Genomic DNA, 17653 nt, shown 5'->3' with positions numbered 1-17653 from the left:
GTCATGGCGCTCAGTAGGCCACCAGGGTCAGTGGACACGCCACCTCCTAGGAAGGCAGGAGCCACGCCCCATGCTAAAAGACCCACAGTGCCACCCTCGACTCCCCTGGTCCAGGGCCATGCAGGGCTGCTGGGGACTGAGCCCCACGCCCTTGGTCCAGGTAATCCAGAGACCACCTGTGCGCTGCTCAGCTCCCGTGCCAGCCCCTCCACCTGCTGCCCCTGCCATCTGTGCCGGCTGTGGTCTGTCCTGCTCCAGGTCTCACCCCTTTGGCCACGGGAGCCCTGACCTCATTCAGCCCAGTCACCTCCTGCCCTTTCTGCCCAGGATGGGGGTTCCACTATGGTTCCCTGCTTCAGTAAGCCACCAAAGGTTTGCAGGTTTGCTGAGCACAATGGTCACTGCCTGCTGCCCCAACAAGGAGCGGGAGGCTGAGGACCCCCTCCCGAGGAGGCCCAGCCAGGGTGAGAGCCCAGGAAGACGAGAGCTGCATGGTGGGTTCTCAGGGCAGTGAGCACCATGGAGCACACAGGCACAAGCTCACCTTGAACCTCCACCGTGTGACCACCACGAACTTGAGGGTGTGGTCCTTGCCCAGGATCTCCTCGTTGCACAAGATGTCCAGCTGGTGGAAGAGGGGCTTGCATTAGGGACATGCTGGCTTGTGGCTAAGGCCCCACTGACCTGCATGGAGACCCATGACATTGCCAGCAGGAGAGAACATACTCCCGGGCATCTGTGATGTCCCCTGAGCACCGCAGAAGGGCGTGACTCCCTTGTCCACCTACTCCTGCCCCACAGGAATGGAAACTGGAGCAAGCACAAGGTGAGGTGTCAACTGCTCCTGAGGGGCAGCCTCCCTACACAGGCCCAGGGCTCAGCCACAGGGGGCCTGTGGACAAGGCCTGGCCACTCTAGCCCCAAAGCTGCACATGCTGTATCCTGCTCAGACTCACAGCTTCTTGGGTGAGCCCTGGAGGGCTCGTGCTGTCCTATCTATGTACTATCTATGTCCCTGCCTCCATTCCCTGAGGAGCAGGACATGTGTCCACTCCTGAGCAGACAGCCTCAAGAACCTGGAAGGTCAGAAGCAGTTTGGTCAGCAGCAACGATGGCACCAAGGTACCTGGACAGTGCAGGTGGGAGGGAAACTGAGAGGTCCAGTGGAGACTCAGTGCACACCTGTAATGGCCTTGTCCACCACATTACCAGCCAGGCTGCTTCCACAGAGGTGCCCTGCCCATCGGCCCCCTCCCCACCGTCCTGGCCCCCACTGCAGTGAAGAAAAAGGGCTCCCAGGCTTTTCTTACTATACACAGACTATTTTTGGAGCCACTTTAGGTCCCACATCACGCTGATTGGCAGAAGAGCTCCTGCCGGGCCCACCCAGCCCCAACACCCAGGTCCACACCCCAGGGTGCCTTTGTTTGGTGCGTGAACCTGCACCCACACAACAGGGCCTGTCTGTAAAGCCGCTCAGCGGCTGCTCAGCATCCACATGACAGGGCTCTGGGGTGCTCCTGGTTCGGAGGCTTGCAGCTGGCACTCTCTCCCGTGTTTTCTATAGCATGTCTCCGACTGCATGCAGTGGTGATTCAGGGGGCATGCCAATGGCTCTGCTTTCATACACCCTGTGCTATGCAGAGCAGTGGCTGCTGTGCCCTGCGAGGCAGGGTGTCACCTGTGACGTGTCCTGCGCCTCTTGTCCTCTCACACAGGCTCCTCTGTCCTGTGAAAGTGGCTAGAGAGCAGACTGTGGGATCCCGGAGCTCTGGGACCACAGCAGACACCCCAATGCCTCTTGCCACTCCCAAGGACAGCTCTCTGTGCCAGGGAGAGAGGCTTACCCAGGACCACTCCCCTCCAGGGTGTACTCGTGCTCCCTCTAACAAGCTCTGCCTCCTCTTACACAGAACCCCAAGTCCCCTCACCCCTTCCAGGCCAGCTACCAGTGGGGCTGCTGTTCAGCACAGTAATGCAAGCCAAGCCACAGCCCTTCCCTGTTTTCTCCTCTGCTTTCTTCCCAACACAAGCTGCATCTGGACTTGGTTTCTCTGGGCTCCAGGTGGCTGGCATGTGTAGTGTGTCCTACGGGGCTGTGCTGGGCCAGGACTGGGTCCCTTCCTGGCCTCCTGAGACTTGGCTTTGTGGCCCTGCAGAGGCCCTTGGGGCCTCTCACATGGCCTCTGTGGCTGTGTGCAGAAGCAGACTGGGAAATCAGCAAGGAGCAGGGGCCTTCTACAAGCAGGGCTGCAACTGCTGAGGGCCTCTAGGCTACATCCCCACAGGCCCCAAGAGCAGCAGACAGCAGGAGAGCAGTAAGCCTGTCCTGACACCCGAGCCACCCTGGGGTCAAGTCCCGACCCGGGGCTGAGGGACTGAGAGGACTCCATGAGTCTGTCTCACCTTCTACCGCCTCATTCCCATACAGGGCTCTTTTGTTATTAGATTTAGGGTCCAGAAGATAATCTAGGATTATTTCATTTCAAGATCACTAACATGATTATGTCCACAAAGACCTGATTTCCAAATAAAGTGCGTCCGCAGGTTCTGGCTAGGCCGTGGTTCACCTGCCAGGCCATGTCCACACACTGCTCTCCTCAGCACACCTCGTGTCAGCCACCTGGGTCCTACACAACACCTTGACCTTTCTCTCTCACAGCTCTTACCACTGGCCTCTCCTGCCCCTGTGTCTGTGCCCCAGAGCTCACTTTTCACCCAGCCCGAGGGGCCTATAATGCTATACCACCAGTCATGGAGCCTGGCCTGGGCCCAGAAGAACTGGCTCCTGCTGGCCATCTGCACCTCCATGTGAGGGCCATGGTTGCTGTGGTGACGCACTCTCTTCCACAGCCCCCGATGCCCAGGCTCTGGGTCAGACAAGTTGCACTACTGTTACAACCTCAAAGCTGGCAGCCACCCACCCACTTCACCCACCCATCCTGACCATCCACGCAGGAGGCAAACTGCAGGAGCAGGACTGCTCCTCAGGACAAGTCTCCAGCCTACTCCAAGCACCCTCTCTTCCCACAGCCTCTGTTGCTTTTCCTGTGGACGACCTGGCGGGGCAGGAAAAACCAGCAGGAATTTTGTTGTTATTAAAATTTCCAAAGTTGTGGGGAAAAAACAACAACAACAACAAAGAACTTGAGAAGGATCTCTCACGAGTGGGGAGCGACGCCTATCTCCTCTGCTCACAGAGGAGCAGTTACCTCGTTGAAGGAGGAGAGGTTTAGCTTCTTGGCGATGAACTTCTTCAGGTGTAGGACCGTGGCCTGCGCTGAGCAGCGGATCCATTTCCGCTTCAGACCCCGCAGTTTGCTGCTGTTGCATTCCAGGCAGATGCTCACCTGGGGACAGAGGGCCATGTCAGCAGTCAGTTGTCAGCAGGTCTCTGATCTGCAGGCCTCCACTGACGGCCCTGCCTTAAGGCTAGGAGCCGGGCCTCTAAAGTCAGAAGCTGCTTTTCTCCATCGCTGCAGTTCTCCTTCAGGTATCTGGACAGTCTCCTCAGACTGCCTGCTGTCACCCTGCCCTCTGCAGTCAGCCCGCCCATCCTGCCTTTGGCAAACAGATGCCCTGAGGGAGCCTTGGCAGAACCCTGGCAGGGTGGCTGGAGCATTCAGAGAAGCTCGGAGGGACGTGGCATTAGGTGTGGCCTTGAGGATGAGGCAGACATGGAGACCAGTGTGGCCTTGGGGAAAGGCAGTCCCTAGCAGAACCGCAATGTGGTTGTGCAGTTCTCTGGAGGAGCAGCAGCCTCCAACTGTCAGGGCAGGGGTACCACAGGATTCTAGTGCTGTGAGCCACCCACCCACTTCACCCACCCATCCTGGCCACCCACAAGGCAAAGGCAATCTCCCAGGACTGCTGCGGAAGCCTACCACCTCAGGAGGTGGGAACAGAGTACCTGGAGAACACCGAGGCCCCTTAAAATTCAGATAAAAGAATCAACTGACACATGATGTCTAAAGTGGTAAGAGATGCAAAAGGGAGAGTTACAAGTGTGAGATGCAGGCACATCATCAACTAGCAAACATGAAGCTAGAACCCAACAGCGGCTGGCCATGGTCCATCTCAGTGTGGAGGGTTAACCTCCGAGAGATCTCTAGAGGAAGCTAACCACAAGAGGCACAGAGACAGGCACCAGTTGAAGTAGGGAAGGAAGCAGAGCACCAACAGAGGTGAGCTGGAGGGACAGCCATGTCCAGCCAGTGTGTAGGAGCTGTGGGGCTGGGGCAGGGCCCCACATGGGAACACTGGACAGGAGTCCTAAAGGGTGAGGCACAGTGGACCTCAAGTCAGGAAGAAACAGAACCAAGCAGATAAATAACCGAGAGTGTCAGGATGGTGGCACCCCTATCATCCCAGTGACTCTGCAGGTTGAGGCACAGAATCGAAAGTTCCAGCCTCAGCAACTTAGTGAGACCCTGGTCTTGAAATAAAAAAATGCTTTAAATAGGGCTGAGGGTGACCCTAGTAGAGCACTGTGGGTTCAATCCCAGTAAAAAAACAAGACAAAACCAGCAAAGAGAATGAAGCAAAGTCAGCAGCAAGCAACTGTGAAAAGCGGAGCTCAGGGGGAAAGACCCTGGGGAGGAAGAGAGATGAAGGAGGAAGAAAGAGAGGGTCCAGACAGGCAGGTGGGCAGGTGCAGAGCGATGCTAACCCTGGACCTTCAGCATGCAGACGTTTGTTCACTTGAGTGATCTGTGGCCACTAGACGAGCTGAAGCAGAACTTGGACAACCTGCAAGCGAGTGGCAGCAAACAGATTACAGAAAATTTAGCAATTCTGTCACCAACAGCACCTGGTGCCAGAAAGGGGAACAGAGAAACACGGGGCTGTAGAGTGGCAGAGACCTGCTCATACTCACCTGTGGTCACGGGGAAGCAAAGCTACTTGCCAGGTAAGGAAAACTTCTGATTTGGTTTAAAAATCCCTAGCAGATAGCTACAGAAAGCATCACAGTTGTTTAAAAACTAACTCCAGGCACATGTCAACCAAAACAAAACTGGAGAAACATCTGAATCTGTGTGCACCAGGAGCTGAGCCACAGTGACAGCTTGGAAGCACCCCCCTGTGGACACCCTTGGGGTGGACACCCACTGGCACAACTCAGCGCAAGGGCCACTGCCCTTGCAGGTGTGTGCTGGCCATGTGTGGCGCTGGTTGAGGGGCCACGTGTGCTCAGGAGGGGACTGATCACAGACGGCTGACCCCAGGTTGGGTGTGGCCCAAGTGCAGTGGCAGGCACAAGGCACCCTTCACGGTGTGGGGTCTGAGCCAGACCAAGACACGGGTCTGCTGGGCCCAGCTGCCTGCTCCAGCCAGGGTTCTGGTGAGGAAGCTAGCCTTGTGCCCAGCCTGAGCTCAGCTCTGTGGAAGACAGAAGGCAGGCAGGGCCTACTGACGGCCACATCAGGAGTCCTCCCCTGCCAGGGGCTGCTGCCCAGACCCTGAGGCATGTGGGTGTGCAGAGGCCACTGGGGCAGAGTGTGCTTGGCTGTAGGATGAGTTCAGCGAGGACTTGGCTTTACAGCAGTGTCCCCAGCCATTTCAGAGCACCCAGCAGAGGCAGTGGCAGGATCAGAAGCAGTGCACAGTCATCGGCCAGGCTGGTCTCATCTGCTCACACCCAAGTCCATCAGAGCTGCACATAGAAACCTTCCCCAGGCTTCCTGCACAGCCCTGTCGAAGGCAGACCCCTGCCAGGCGGCCTCAAGGCTCACCAACCATAGAGGCCCAAGGACGAGCACTCCTCTCTTAGAACTCTGCCTTTTCCCAACAAGAATCTACAGACACTCGGATTCTCTCTGGTAAAGGTTCCAAGGACTTGCTGAGGAAAGCCGGCAGCTGGTTCCCAAGGCCATTCAGAGGAGCAAAGCGCCAGTTACTCAAGACAATCTTTCTCTTTCCTTTTTTTTTCCCTTTGGCATGAAGCCCAGGGGCACTTAACCACTGAGCCACATCCCAAAGCTTCTTATTTTTTTTCATTTAGAGACAGGGTCTTGCTAAGTTGCTTAAGGCCTGGCTGATTACTGGAATGACAGGGTGCACCACCACCTCACCTGATTCTCAAGATGATCTTGGGAACTGTCCTACTATATCACAGCTCAGGTAAATAGTTCAATAATGAGGCGGGGAGGGTTACGTGGGGCTTGCTGGACAGAACAGACCCGTGTGGTTTGCAGGTCTCCTGGTAGATACTCCTGTAGCAAATGGTGGTGAATGTACCGGTCGACTCATGATGGCCAACTGCACCTCCTTCCACACAGCCAGCTGTGGGGGTTATAGCCTGACCACAAAAAGCCAGCTTTACACTGGAGAAAAGAGCCTTTTTAACAAATGATGCTGGGAAAACTAGTTACCCATATGTAGAAGGAGACTAGATCCTTATTTCTCGCCTTGCACAAAAATCAACTCAAAAATGGATCAAAGACCTCTGAATTAGCTGGGCACAGTGGTCACACCTGTAATCCTAGTGGCTTGGGAGGTTGAGGCGGGAGGATCATAAGTTCAAAGCCAGCCTCAGCAAAAGTGAGATGGTAAGCAACTCAGTGAGATCCTGCCTCTAAATAAATACAAAATAGGTCTGGGGATGTGGCTCAGTGGCCAAGTGTCCCTGAGTACCAAAATCCCTGGTACCCAAAACACAAAACAAACAAAACCAAAAAATAACAAAAACAACAAAAACAACCCAGAAACTAAGCAACTCCTAGAAGAAAATAGGGTCAACACTCCAGCTTTTAGGTACAGGCAATGGCTTTCTCGGTAGGACCCCTAAAGCTTAGCCAATAATTCCAAGAGTTGATAAATGGGACAGCAGCAAATTAAAAAGCATCTACACAGCAAAGGAAACAACTAGGAATCTGAAGAGAGAACCCACAGAATAGGAGAAAATCTTTGCTAGCTACTGTTCTTACAGAGTATTAACATCCAGAATATATAAAGAACTCAAAAAAGTCACCACCAAAACAATGAATAACCCAATCAATAACAAATGGGCAAATGAACTCAACAGACACTTCTCAAAAGAAGAAATACAAATGGCCAACAGGTACATAAAAAAATGTTCAACATCGTTAGAAATTAGGGAAATGCAAATCAAACTACCCTGAGATTTCACATCATACCAGTCAGAGTGGCAGTCATCAAAGATACAAACAACAATGCTGAAGAGGATGTGGAGGATGTTGGTGGGACAACCACTGAGGAAATCAGTGTGGAGGTTCCTCAGAAGACTTGGCATGGAACCACCATGACCCAGCTAGACCTCCTTGGTATTACAGTCATCTTACTGCAGTGACACATGCACACTCATGTTTACAGTAGCATGATTCACAGTAGCCAAACTATGGAATCAGCCTAGGTGTCCATTAGCTGATGAATGGATATAGAAAATGTGGTAAAAATACACAAAATAGTTTTATTCAGCAATAAAGAAAATGGAATCATGGCACATTCAGGAAAATGAATGGAAGTAGAGACCATCATTAAGTGACATAGCCAAACTCAGAAGGCTAAGGGTTGTGTGTTTTCTCTCATGTGCTGAAGCTAGAGAAGCAAAAGGAAAACAGAAGTGGGGTAGATTTCATGAAAATCAAGGGGCGATCAGTAGAGAAGAGGGATCAGGAGATGGAAGGTGGGGAGGGAGGGGAAAGTGCTGGGGAGTGAGACTGGCCAAATCATATTGTTATATTGTGTATTGTGTGCATGTACAACTTTGTAACAACAAATCCTGTCAATATGTACAACAGTGATACACCAGGAAAAAATGTGGGAGAAAAAAGCAAAACTTTAAAATGGGCTGGCAAGAGAGCACACAGCATAGGACATGGGGCACCCGTGGCACCTTCAGGGCAGATCCCCCACTGCAGGGCAGGCCACACAACACGCAGCAGGCAAGAACACACAGGAGCACGAGACCAGTGAAGGCACCTGTGGGAAGTGAGCAGAGGGCAGCAGGCTCTAAAAGTGCTGTGGTCTGCATGTGCGGTGCCCAGAGCTCCTCCCAGACATGCTAGAGCATCCACAGATGAACAGCTGGACCAGGACTGGGCTGAGTGGGCGGGGACTGCAGGCAGGGGTGTCATGGCTAGGTGTCTCTGGGGCAGGTCCCACAGCACTGCCTTTCCAGGGGCCCTGCCCCTTCCCACTGCTGCCTGGCCACCGAGAATGGAGCCACCACCATGTCTGTCTGCCAAGAGGTGCTGCCTCATCTCAGACCAGAGCCCTGGAGTCGCCCAACCCAGAACCAGACCGAGCTTCTGGAACCATGAGTCCAGATCGACTTTTCCACCTCCAAGGTGTTCTTGGGTATTTGGATCACAGTAACTAACGCTGAAATAAAACATGCATTGTCAAGCATAAGGGCACAGCAGACAGGACTTTTCAAATTAGAGTTGAGAAAACCAGTGTGTGTGTGTGTGTGCGTGTGCGCACAACAGGGCCTGCTCTCATGCACACAAGGCCACCTGAGCATGGAGTTCCAGGCACTGCGTGCGGCAGCAAAGATCAGTAGGTCAACAGTGGAAAAAACTTGAGCTGCAAAGTGTAAGTCAAATAGAGCAGAACACTAGGTACAATCCTCCACCACCTATAGCACTAGGTCCAGGCGCAAGACCACATGGTCCAGGCGCAGGGCTGAGTCCCAGGGAGCAGAGGGGCTGCCCCCAGACCAGGGGGACAGGGCTAGGAGACAGGGCCTCATTTGAGCAACCCTCTAAGCCACCTTCAGATGGTGACTGACACTCACAGACTCAGGACCAGACAGCAGCATGGGCTGGGGCCACACCACCAAGGTGACCTCTGCTCTAGGGCTTGGGCTGCAGTTAGAGCTGCCTTCATCATACCCAGGGCACCCGCAGCCCTGTCCCTGCTTCTGGCAAGGCCCACCAAGTGTCATTAAAGTGCAGACGTGGATAAAGAAACATCAAAGGTCCCTGTGCTCTGCCCCAGCCACATTTCAGCCAAGCTGTGTTCTGCTGTGGCCAGCCCAACCCTACCTCTGCAAAGGTCCTGACCTGAGTTGGCAGGAGTGTGCCCTGGGGTGTACCTGGCAGCTGGTTACTACCTCCCAGCTGCTGGGACCACAATACAGGGCAGCTGGGGACTGCCCCTCACAGCTCCTTTCCATCTAGGGACGTTGAGCGAGCCTTTTTGGCTATGGACAGTTCCCTGCAACTACCCGTTCCCACATGCTGAGCTCATCACCCTGGAGCAAGATCAATTCTAAGCATTTGCAGGTGACTGCGTGAGGCTTTGAGAAAGCTGCCAGGGGTGGGCACCAAGGCCCATGTCGCTCTCCCACATGTCCTGGTTCTCTCCCCAGCATGGCCAGGGTCTCCAGACCCACTGAGCAGCAGCTCACAACAGTCCCTGGCCCTTGTTTGAGTCAGACAAGGCTCTGCTTCACCATGAAGCAGGAAGACTGCTGGAGTTTGCAGAGGACGATGCATGTTAGGGAGGGCTGGCAGCAGGATGTGAAGGCTCCCTGGTTGCCTGGTCATGTGGGAGTAGCCCAGTCCCTCTTACTGCCCACAGGTGCTCCTCACAGCACAGAGCGTCTGGGAGGAGGAACCTGAGGGGACTGTCATGTTTAGGTCTGGAAAGTATAATGGACAGCACATACGTGTGTCTGGTAGTACACCAAAGGGAAGAAAGAACAGCCGGCATGGCGCTGGGAGACTCGTGGGGCCCACCTGCTCGTCACTCCGGTGGTAGTCGTCATCCTCCTCCTGCTTCTCCTCTGTGGTGGCTTTGTGTGAACTGTCGTCTGCTTTGGTCTCACCTGTCACACAAAGAGGAAACACTGAGAGTTGGGGATTCCCTCCACTGAAATGCAGAGGCCCTGAATCCCAAGCCACTGAGCAGTGGTGGGAACCCAGGGGTGCTAACTGCATTGAGAAGGCCTGATGCCATGCTCTTCTCAACCCTGAAGCACAAAGTGCCACCAACAGTCTCTCTCTGAGACTGGCCACAAGAGCCCAGTGGAACTCAAGCCTGTGCAAAGGTCTGCCAAGACCAGGTGCCCCAGGCTGCAGGGCTCCTGAGGCTGCCCGAGGCTTGGGGAGCCGGTCTGAGAGCACAGAGATAACTGAGCAGTGGGCAGCAGGACCAGCGCCAGGCTCCCACAGCACCTGGCTCCAGAGCCTGCCCCAGAACCCCAACAGGGTTAGGGCCAGACTCCGGCCACCTCCCCGGCCTGGGATGACTCCTGAGAACCGGGTGGCTGGCTCTCCACATGGCGGTGGCCAGGGTCCTCCCCCGTCTACACATGGTCAGGTGTACTCAGGGTGGTCCAGAGATTTCTCAGGAACTTGTGTGGTCCACCAGAAAAATACCAGGCCTCAAAGATTTGAACAATGTTCAATATGCAGAGACTATAAGGTGCCATCGACTTCATACCCAAACCAAATGTTATCTTGCCATTTTATGGTAAGACAGCACAGTCCAACCTTAGGAAGCTCACCTCCCTCACCTTCTTCTTCCTTAGGCCCTCTGCCCTTTGACCATGACCTCCAGGCACGTTCTGGTGTCTCTGGCTCTCTGACCCACACCCCATGCCCGCCCAGCACCCCTAAGGGCTGCCTCATGGGTGGTGAAGCCACCTAGAGCTGCACCAGAGGCCTGACGGAGCCCAGGCATATGCAGCCACGGAGCCACTCACCATTGCGGGGATCCAAGTGCTGTCTTGCGGAGCACGCCTCCCCCTTGATGTCGCCCGGCACCTCCAGGCCCAGCTTGTGGTAGAACTCCCTCTGCTTCCTCATTTCCGCTATTAAAAGTTAACAGACAGCCTTCAGTCTTCAATAGGAAGGGATTCAGCAAGACTGCACAGATGCCACAGAAGGAATGCAGATTTGGGTTATGAATCCTGAAGACTGCTATTGCCAAGAAAGCAGCAGGCGAGGCAAGAGCTCCTGGTCAACGCAGCACTGTGGGACCATGCAGCGGCGCACAGGAACCAGGGCGAGGCCCTACCACACAAGAACCTGGCGAGTGGAGAGGCTCCCTAGCCCTGTGACCCGACCCCCTCCGCTGCCCACAACATCATGGAGTGGCCCCACAGAGTGCCGGGGTGTAACAGAGGGAGCTTTGGTGATCCTTGGGTGTCACCACTGTGCATAAACAGCTCAGCGATCCAGATGTGCTGTCTGGTGCCCATGGCCATTTTACCACAGGCAGTGCAGGACTGCTCTCACGGGCCGAGGGTGGGCTTGCCAGTAGGAAAAGGACCAGGGCAACAGTGCCTGAACCTCCTGGGTACTGACAGTGTCCACCCGGCACTGGGCCAAGAGTGCCCCCTGGTGTCAGCATCCAGCAGCAGAACAGGGCAAAAATGGAGGAAACACTCCCCAGAGAGAAACTCCCCCTGAAGACAGGCAGAAAGTCCCTTCCATCCTTCTACCTCTGCCACATCTGCCAGACTGCTGGCTGACAGGGCAACTCCGCCTGCCCCAAGGCAGGCAGCATGCAGCTCCTGCTGGCTGGGTGTATGGAGGGCCTGAACACAGCTGCCAACCTGCACCCTCACTGGACAGCAGGCCAGCCTGGCACCTTTATTCCAGGGAACCATCAGTTCCCTGCTACTGAGTGACTCTTAGCTAGTGCTCCACCCATGTGACTAATGCTCAGACCTCAGGAAAGAAGCAAGAGGCTGGACACCACTCAGGACACACAGGTAGCAAGAAAATTTAAGGGAGTTGCTCGATGACGGCCCTATTAAGCATCTCTGTGATAACTAATTTGTGTAGCTGACACAAAAGTCCTTTATTGAATTTTTTACCTGATATCTGTTTTTCCCTACAGACAACGAGCCCCAAGACCACCTGGGCAGAGTCCTGGCTGTGTCCAGCCCTAAACAGCTGCTCTGAAAATGCCCAAGTGTGCAGAAAGGAAGACGTATAGGCTGAGCACTGCAGGAGCCACGGGCATTGCTAGAGGTGAGAGGCATGTGCACTCTAGCCTGAGAGCCAGCAGGGTCAGCTCAGAAAGGGGTGTCCCCCCACTGTACAAAAGCAGCCCAGACGGAGGCACGGCACCCTGTGCATGACATGGGACAGCATGGCAAGCCCACAGGACATGGGGACATGAGGCAAAGCAACTTGGGTTGGACACCTTGGCTCATGTTGTTTCTTTACTTCTTACCCATGAGGACACAAAAGAATAAAAATAAGGGCCCCAATGCCATGTCTCTACACACTGAAACATTAAATGGGGATTGTTTTTGGTGTCATGTGCCTAAAATACTTTACACTTTAACAATGACATGAAAATCCTACCATTAGCCATCTATTCCCAAAGAACCAGGTAATGCATGAGGAGATCAGAATCCAGCTATCTGCTGAGTCCTGTTTGTAACGCTGTAAGATTGGAACTGCTTTAATGCCATGGGTCCCACCGCGGGGCTGGCCCTCCAGACAATCCTCAGCAGCACACAGTGCCTAAGCCTTCATGGCTGCTCCTACAGAAGCTGAAGCACTGGCCAGTCACAGCAAGGCAACCCCACGCACATGCCGCCCTAGGATGAGCAGCCATTCACCCAGGGGAACCTCTGTCACAGTCGGACAGAGATCACATCTGCTACAAAGGAGCACACGCCACAACACACATGTGCCATGACACGCAGACTTAGACTCCATCTGCAAGATGCCCCTTAAGGAACGGAAAAGGAAGCAGCAATATTGAGACCCACAGCCACTCCTAGGAAAGCCATCGGCCACCTGGGCCAGTCTGACAGAGGTGTCCCTGGGCCCATGGTGGGAGCCAACCTGGGGGTGGGAGGCTGAGCCCGCAGACCAGGGCAAGCCCTGCTCGGCATGTGTGCCAGCCTGTTGTACATCACTCAGGGCAGGAGCTCTCCCTGTAGAGGGCAGAAGGACAGAGGGCAGAACTGAGGCTCTGCACAGCCCAGTTAACAGGTGAGAAACAAATCCCCAAAAATTTTTATTGAAGAAATTCAAAATACAGTGACAGCCACCAAGGGCAGTTTTCCAGAGTGAGGATGGAGCCCCTGTGGGGCGACACTATTCGCCTGGCATCAGGGCTCACATACATGTCCCCATGCTCGTCTGCCACGAGGCCTGCGTGTCTCACTTGAGGTCCCCACACAGGCTTGTGCTGTGAACCTCTCCAGTGTGCAATGAGGCAAGCTCAGAGGCCTGCTCCGTGCTGGCCTTTCACCACACCCAGAGCCGCGGGCGTGGTCCTCCAGCTGAGGCCGGGTGCAAGCCCCTCTACCATGTGGCTGACTTCCTCTGGACTTGTGTCTAGGCCCCAGACGGTGCTGCACCAGGAAGCACAGCTGCGGCAAGTTTGGACAACGAGGTCCTGCCTCTGTGGTGTGGACCAGCAACCCCCAAAGGCCCAGTGCTCGAGGCTTGGTCTCCACATCGGCCCTTTAGGGAGTGGTAGAGAAGAGGCCGAACCTAGCGGGAGACCCTCTGAAGGGACCGATGTGGGGCCGCAGTGCTCGCAGGCCTGGGGTGAGCAGCTCTGCTCTGGTCACACTCTTGTCAGGTTGTGCCACTTCTCCAGAGGCCTGAAGCAACAGGCCAATTGGCCACAGACTGGAACCTTCAAAACTGAGCCAAACCAGCACTTTCTCTTTGTGGGCCGACTGTCTCGGCACTCTGTGAGGGCGAGGGAAAGCTGAGGCAGGAGCGCATGCCAAGGTCCCCCCCACACACTGAGGTCCTGCACTCTGGGGTGAGTGTGGCTTTGCCCTGTGGCACCAGGATGGGCAGGAAGAAACAGTAGGTCTGAAGTGAGAGGCTTCCAAAGTCACTCAGGGTCTGGTGGCACTGAGCAGAGAGAACTTCGGCCCTTAGATCAGAACAAAACCAAAGACCCAGATGGCTGCTTCCAAGTTGCTGGAATCCGTGTGGCCGTGTGGCTGACGGGTGTGGCAAATGTGGCTCCTGCCGGCAGACAGGCCAGTCAGGCCTCACTTCAGCCTCACCGTCGCTTCCCACTTCCACGAGGTGGTTCTGCCTGCTAAGCAGGTCTGTTCTACGTGCTCTCAGGAGGGCAGTCAGTTGTGGGCCCGCTTTTCTCCTTCCCCAGCTTGGACATTCTGGGTGGCATGATGACAGAAAGCTTGACCAGCACTGGTACAGGTGCTCGAAGGCTCTCACTCTGCAGGCATGATGCTGAGATGTGCAGAGTGCTGCCTGCAGCTCAGAGCAACGAGCGCACGACCCTTGGCTTGCAGCAGGCACCAGCCTGCCACTGGGAGGGAGGCAGACCAGAAGCCAGGCATGGGCTGCCGGATGCCAGCACCTGTGCCAGCCAGTGCAGCAGGGCATGAGATAAAACGACACGCAGGCACCATGTCCCCAGCAGCTCCATGGCCACAAGGGACCATTCAGAGCAGAGGAAGAGGGGCAGGGAGGTCTGCTGCTGAGTGTGTGAAAATCCTCCAGGCCCTAGGCATGAGGGGAGGGAAAGCAGGAAGGTGGCCTCAGGTGTGAAAGAGGCAACCCAGTTAGCTCAGAGTACAGGTCTTGCCAGGGGGAGGCAGGTTTAAATACCACAGAGCCAAAAAGAAACAGCTGGCAACTAAATGGATTCCGGCCTCTCACAAGCAAAGCAAGAGGAGAACACAGATGCCACACTCCGCGATCCCAGGTGTGACTCATGGGTACAAGGCCCTGCTTACTTGGAGACTTTGGCCTGAGAATGAGGTTTACGAACACTGGCACAACCAAGGAAGCCAGATGACCTGCAGCCTACCTCCACCAAAAAGGAAGTGAGCTGCTGCGTCAGGGTGAGACTCACCCGAGGACCACCTTGACAGAGTGAGAATACTCGAGAAGGACATCCACCCCAGAGGAAATGTGCCGGTCAGAGAAGAGTGCTTAGGGTTGCGCCAGCAGGAGGGCTAAGCCCAAGTGTGCGAGCCTCCTGCTCAGGACGTGAAGCTGAGAACCTGGCTCTCCAACTCGGGTCCTCCAACTTCCAAGTGGGGCCAATGGTGCCATGCTGGATGGGTTGGTGTGGTGGGGGAGATGCAGTGCCCAGGAGTGAGCACGTGCTCAGTCCAGCTGGCCTCCCACACCACCACTCTCCTCCAAGCAGCAGTGCCAGAAATGGCAGTGGAGAGGCAACTGCACTGCCTACGGCCTTGGTGTGTACTCCCATCTGTGGTGAAAGTCGTGGGTAGCCCCAGCACCTCCTGCCCTGGGAGCCCTGGCCACCCAGGCCGCCAGGATGCCACAGGGACCCTGGCCCAATAGGAGATGTCTGCTGGCCATAGACATGACCCAGCTTCAAAAGGACCCTAATGGCAATGTACAGGTGGCCAGGGTGGGCGGAGTGTCGGGAAAGAGGACGGAGGATTCTGTGTCTGTCCTGCCTGCCCTACAAACAGACCTTCAGGGAACCTGAGCAGCAGTGTGTCTTTGTCAACATCTTCCAGCCAGGAGAAGAAGGGAGCAGCAGGAGCAGTACAGCATCTCCACTGCCCGCCCAGAAGCAAGGACATGGTGAGCCCCTCACCTCCAGAGCCAGATAGCACCTGCTCAGGGGTAGCCAGAGCAACTTGGAGCTACCGCCAATTCCACCCACCCCAGGAGGCGGGTCCTCTGCAAGTCCAGACCTGGGGGACACCCCGGGATAAGAAGTGCAGAGGCACCCTGAGGAGGCTGTGGGTCAGTCCTAAGCACAAGCCCTGTGTTCATCCTGCCAGAAACAACCAGAAACAAACACAAGCCAAAAGCCAGAGCATTCACAGGATAACCAGAGATAATAGCAGGAGCGGCATCTGGCAGGAAGCAATCCCCATGCCTCTCCCACCAGTCATGCGGGCATTGGGTTAAGCAATCCTAAAGGACAAATGCTAACACCATGGATGAGCCGCAAGGTGCAGCGGGTGGCACAGGAGCCTGGTGGAGCTGCTGGACGGCTGAGCACACAGCTCCTGGTGAGCTTGTGGAAGCAGCTCAAGCACTGCTGCAAACACATTTTGAGGTCTCAGCGTCTCCCTTGGGGGTGTTTTTGCCTTTTCCCTGAACTGAGACAGTCCGCACTCCTCAGAAAGAGTGGAGGAGAATCCAGCAGGAGTCGGGAGCAGGGTGCACAAGACGGTGCCACCGGGCTCTGCGAGCTCGCCCCTCAGTCAAGGGTCAAGCCCCCGACCTAGCGCAGGATGTGAGTCTTACCTTCCTGGAGGCCTGGCACCAACTTGTAAACGATGTCCTGCATGGTTCTGTCATGACTGCAGAGAGAAGAGTGGGGTGTCAGGGGACATTACTCTGTGACTCTCACATTGTCCATGTGGTCAGCACAGGTTTTGGTGGGGTTTTCCTTTCAGTTTGCATATGAAAAAATGTGCTGCCCAAAGTTCTCAATGACCTGAACTGAGGCATCATGTAGTTGGATTCCAGCTGCTTGTGAGTGTTTCAAACAGTGATGGCAGGTCAGAAGGTCACCCCAGCAATGATGCCTGTCCTGCTGGACCTGGGGCCAACTCACGGGGCAGCTCTGGCCTACCCACACTCTGCTCCTGCCCTCCTGCCTGGGGCCCCAGCTCCATGAGGTCAGGCCTGATCCCCTTGGAAAATTTCTGACATTGAGCTGGGGCTGGGGCTCAGCAGTAGAGTGCTCGCCTAGTGCATATGAGCACCACATAAAAATAAATAAATAAAACAAAGGTTAAAAAAAAGAAACTGTTTTCTTTTTTAGGTCAAAAACGGTTACAGAATTGTTAGTTTTCAAATCAACTTTAATTTCTAAACATAATTTCCACAAAAACAAAGCCTTTATGCACCAAATTAGTGATATCTAAATAACTGACAAATTTTAAAATTTCATAAAATTCACAGAAATCTAGCCATCAAGGGCCAGGCGCAGAAGCTGTTTACAAGGACGGCGGTCTACTCCATGAGCAGAGTGGAGTGTGGAGGGCCACGCGGGCTCTCAGGCCCCCCTCGCCCATGTCCTGAGCAGGACACTTGTGCTCAGCAGGCCTTCAGTGCACACAGTGCCACAGACACCTCCCAGCACGATTCTCTCCCACCAGATCTTGCCCACCCCGGGACACACTGGGCCATGCTGCCTGCCACCAAGCTCTACATCTGGGTCCCTCATGACGCCAGGCTTTGCCACCTGCCTAGGAGTTGCAGGGACCTTTCTTCAGAGCAGGTGCCAAACAGATGGGGAAGAATGGCAAAGAGGGCTTTTGAGTGGCAGCCCCTGGAGTGAAGCCCCTTCTCTGACACAGGCTGAGAGCCGCTCTCTCTCCCTTTGTCACATGCTCCATGGCCTCTGCCAGACCCTGGAGCCCAGGTCCAGCACCTATCTGGGATGTCTGCCAGCCTGGCCACTGTAAATCCTGAACACAAATGCTGAAGCTGAGAAGACCGTGCCACACCCAGCCTTGGTGTGGCAGTCCCTGGTCAGCCTGCCTTGCCCTGTGAGTGCAGGGTGGGCACTTGAGGAGGGTATAGGGGCTGCCACCCAGGTTGTGAGGAGGAAGGGGCTGAGGGCCCAAAGGCCAGGGACCCTCCACAGGGGAGGTTCTCCACCCAGCTCACAGCCATGAGTCCTAACCCAGAGATGAACTGGAGACGAGAAGCAGGACCCAGCCCTGTGGACCCAAGCCCAAGCCCCCAAGGCCTTGCACCTGGTCAGCTCCAGTCCCAGCCCC

General features: G+C 55.1%; 1 protein-coding gene across 2 annotated transcripts in view; it reads right to left on the bottom strand.

The window, feature by feature from the left end:
- The window catches only part of Pcgf3 (polycomb group ring finger 3), a 34302-nt gene that overhangs the window by 3465 nt on the left and 13184 nt on the right, over nt 1–17653 (bottom strand). For both annotated transcript variants that reach the window (XM_027940671.3, XM_027940664.3), the window contains exons 6-10: nt 16167–16222; nt 10673–10780; nt 9705–9793; nt 3213–3350; nt 545–625 (exon numbers count right to left, since the gene is read on the bottom strand). In XM_027940671.3, coding sequence (XP_027796472.1) covers nt 545–625; nt 3213–3350; nt 9705–9793; nt 10673–10780; nt 16167–16222 — 472 coding nt within the window. The remainder of the gene's footprint in view (nt 1–544; nt 626–3212; nt 3351–9704; nt 9794–10672; nt 10781–16166; nt 16223–17653) is intronic.

This window comes from Marmota flaviventris, chromosome 7 (genome assembly GCF_047511675.1).
Source record: "Marmota flaviventris isolate mMarFla1 chromosome 7, mMarFla1.hap1, whole genome shotgun sequence".
Taxonomy (NCBI): domain Eukaryota; kingdom Metazoa; phylum Chordata; class Mammalia; order Rodentia; family Sciuridae; genus Marmota; species Marmota flaviventris.
The sequence above is the reverse complement of the archived record's forward strand: the minus strand, read 5'-3'. Positions and strand labels throughout refer to the sequence as shown.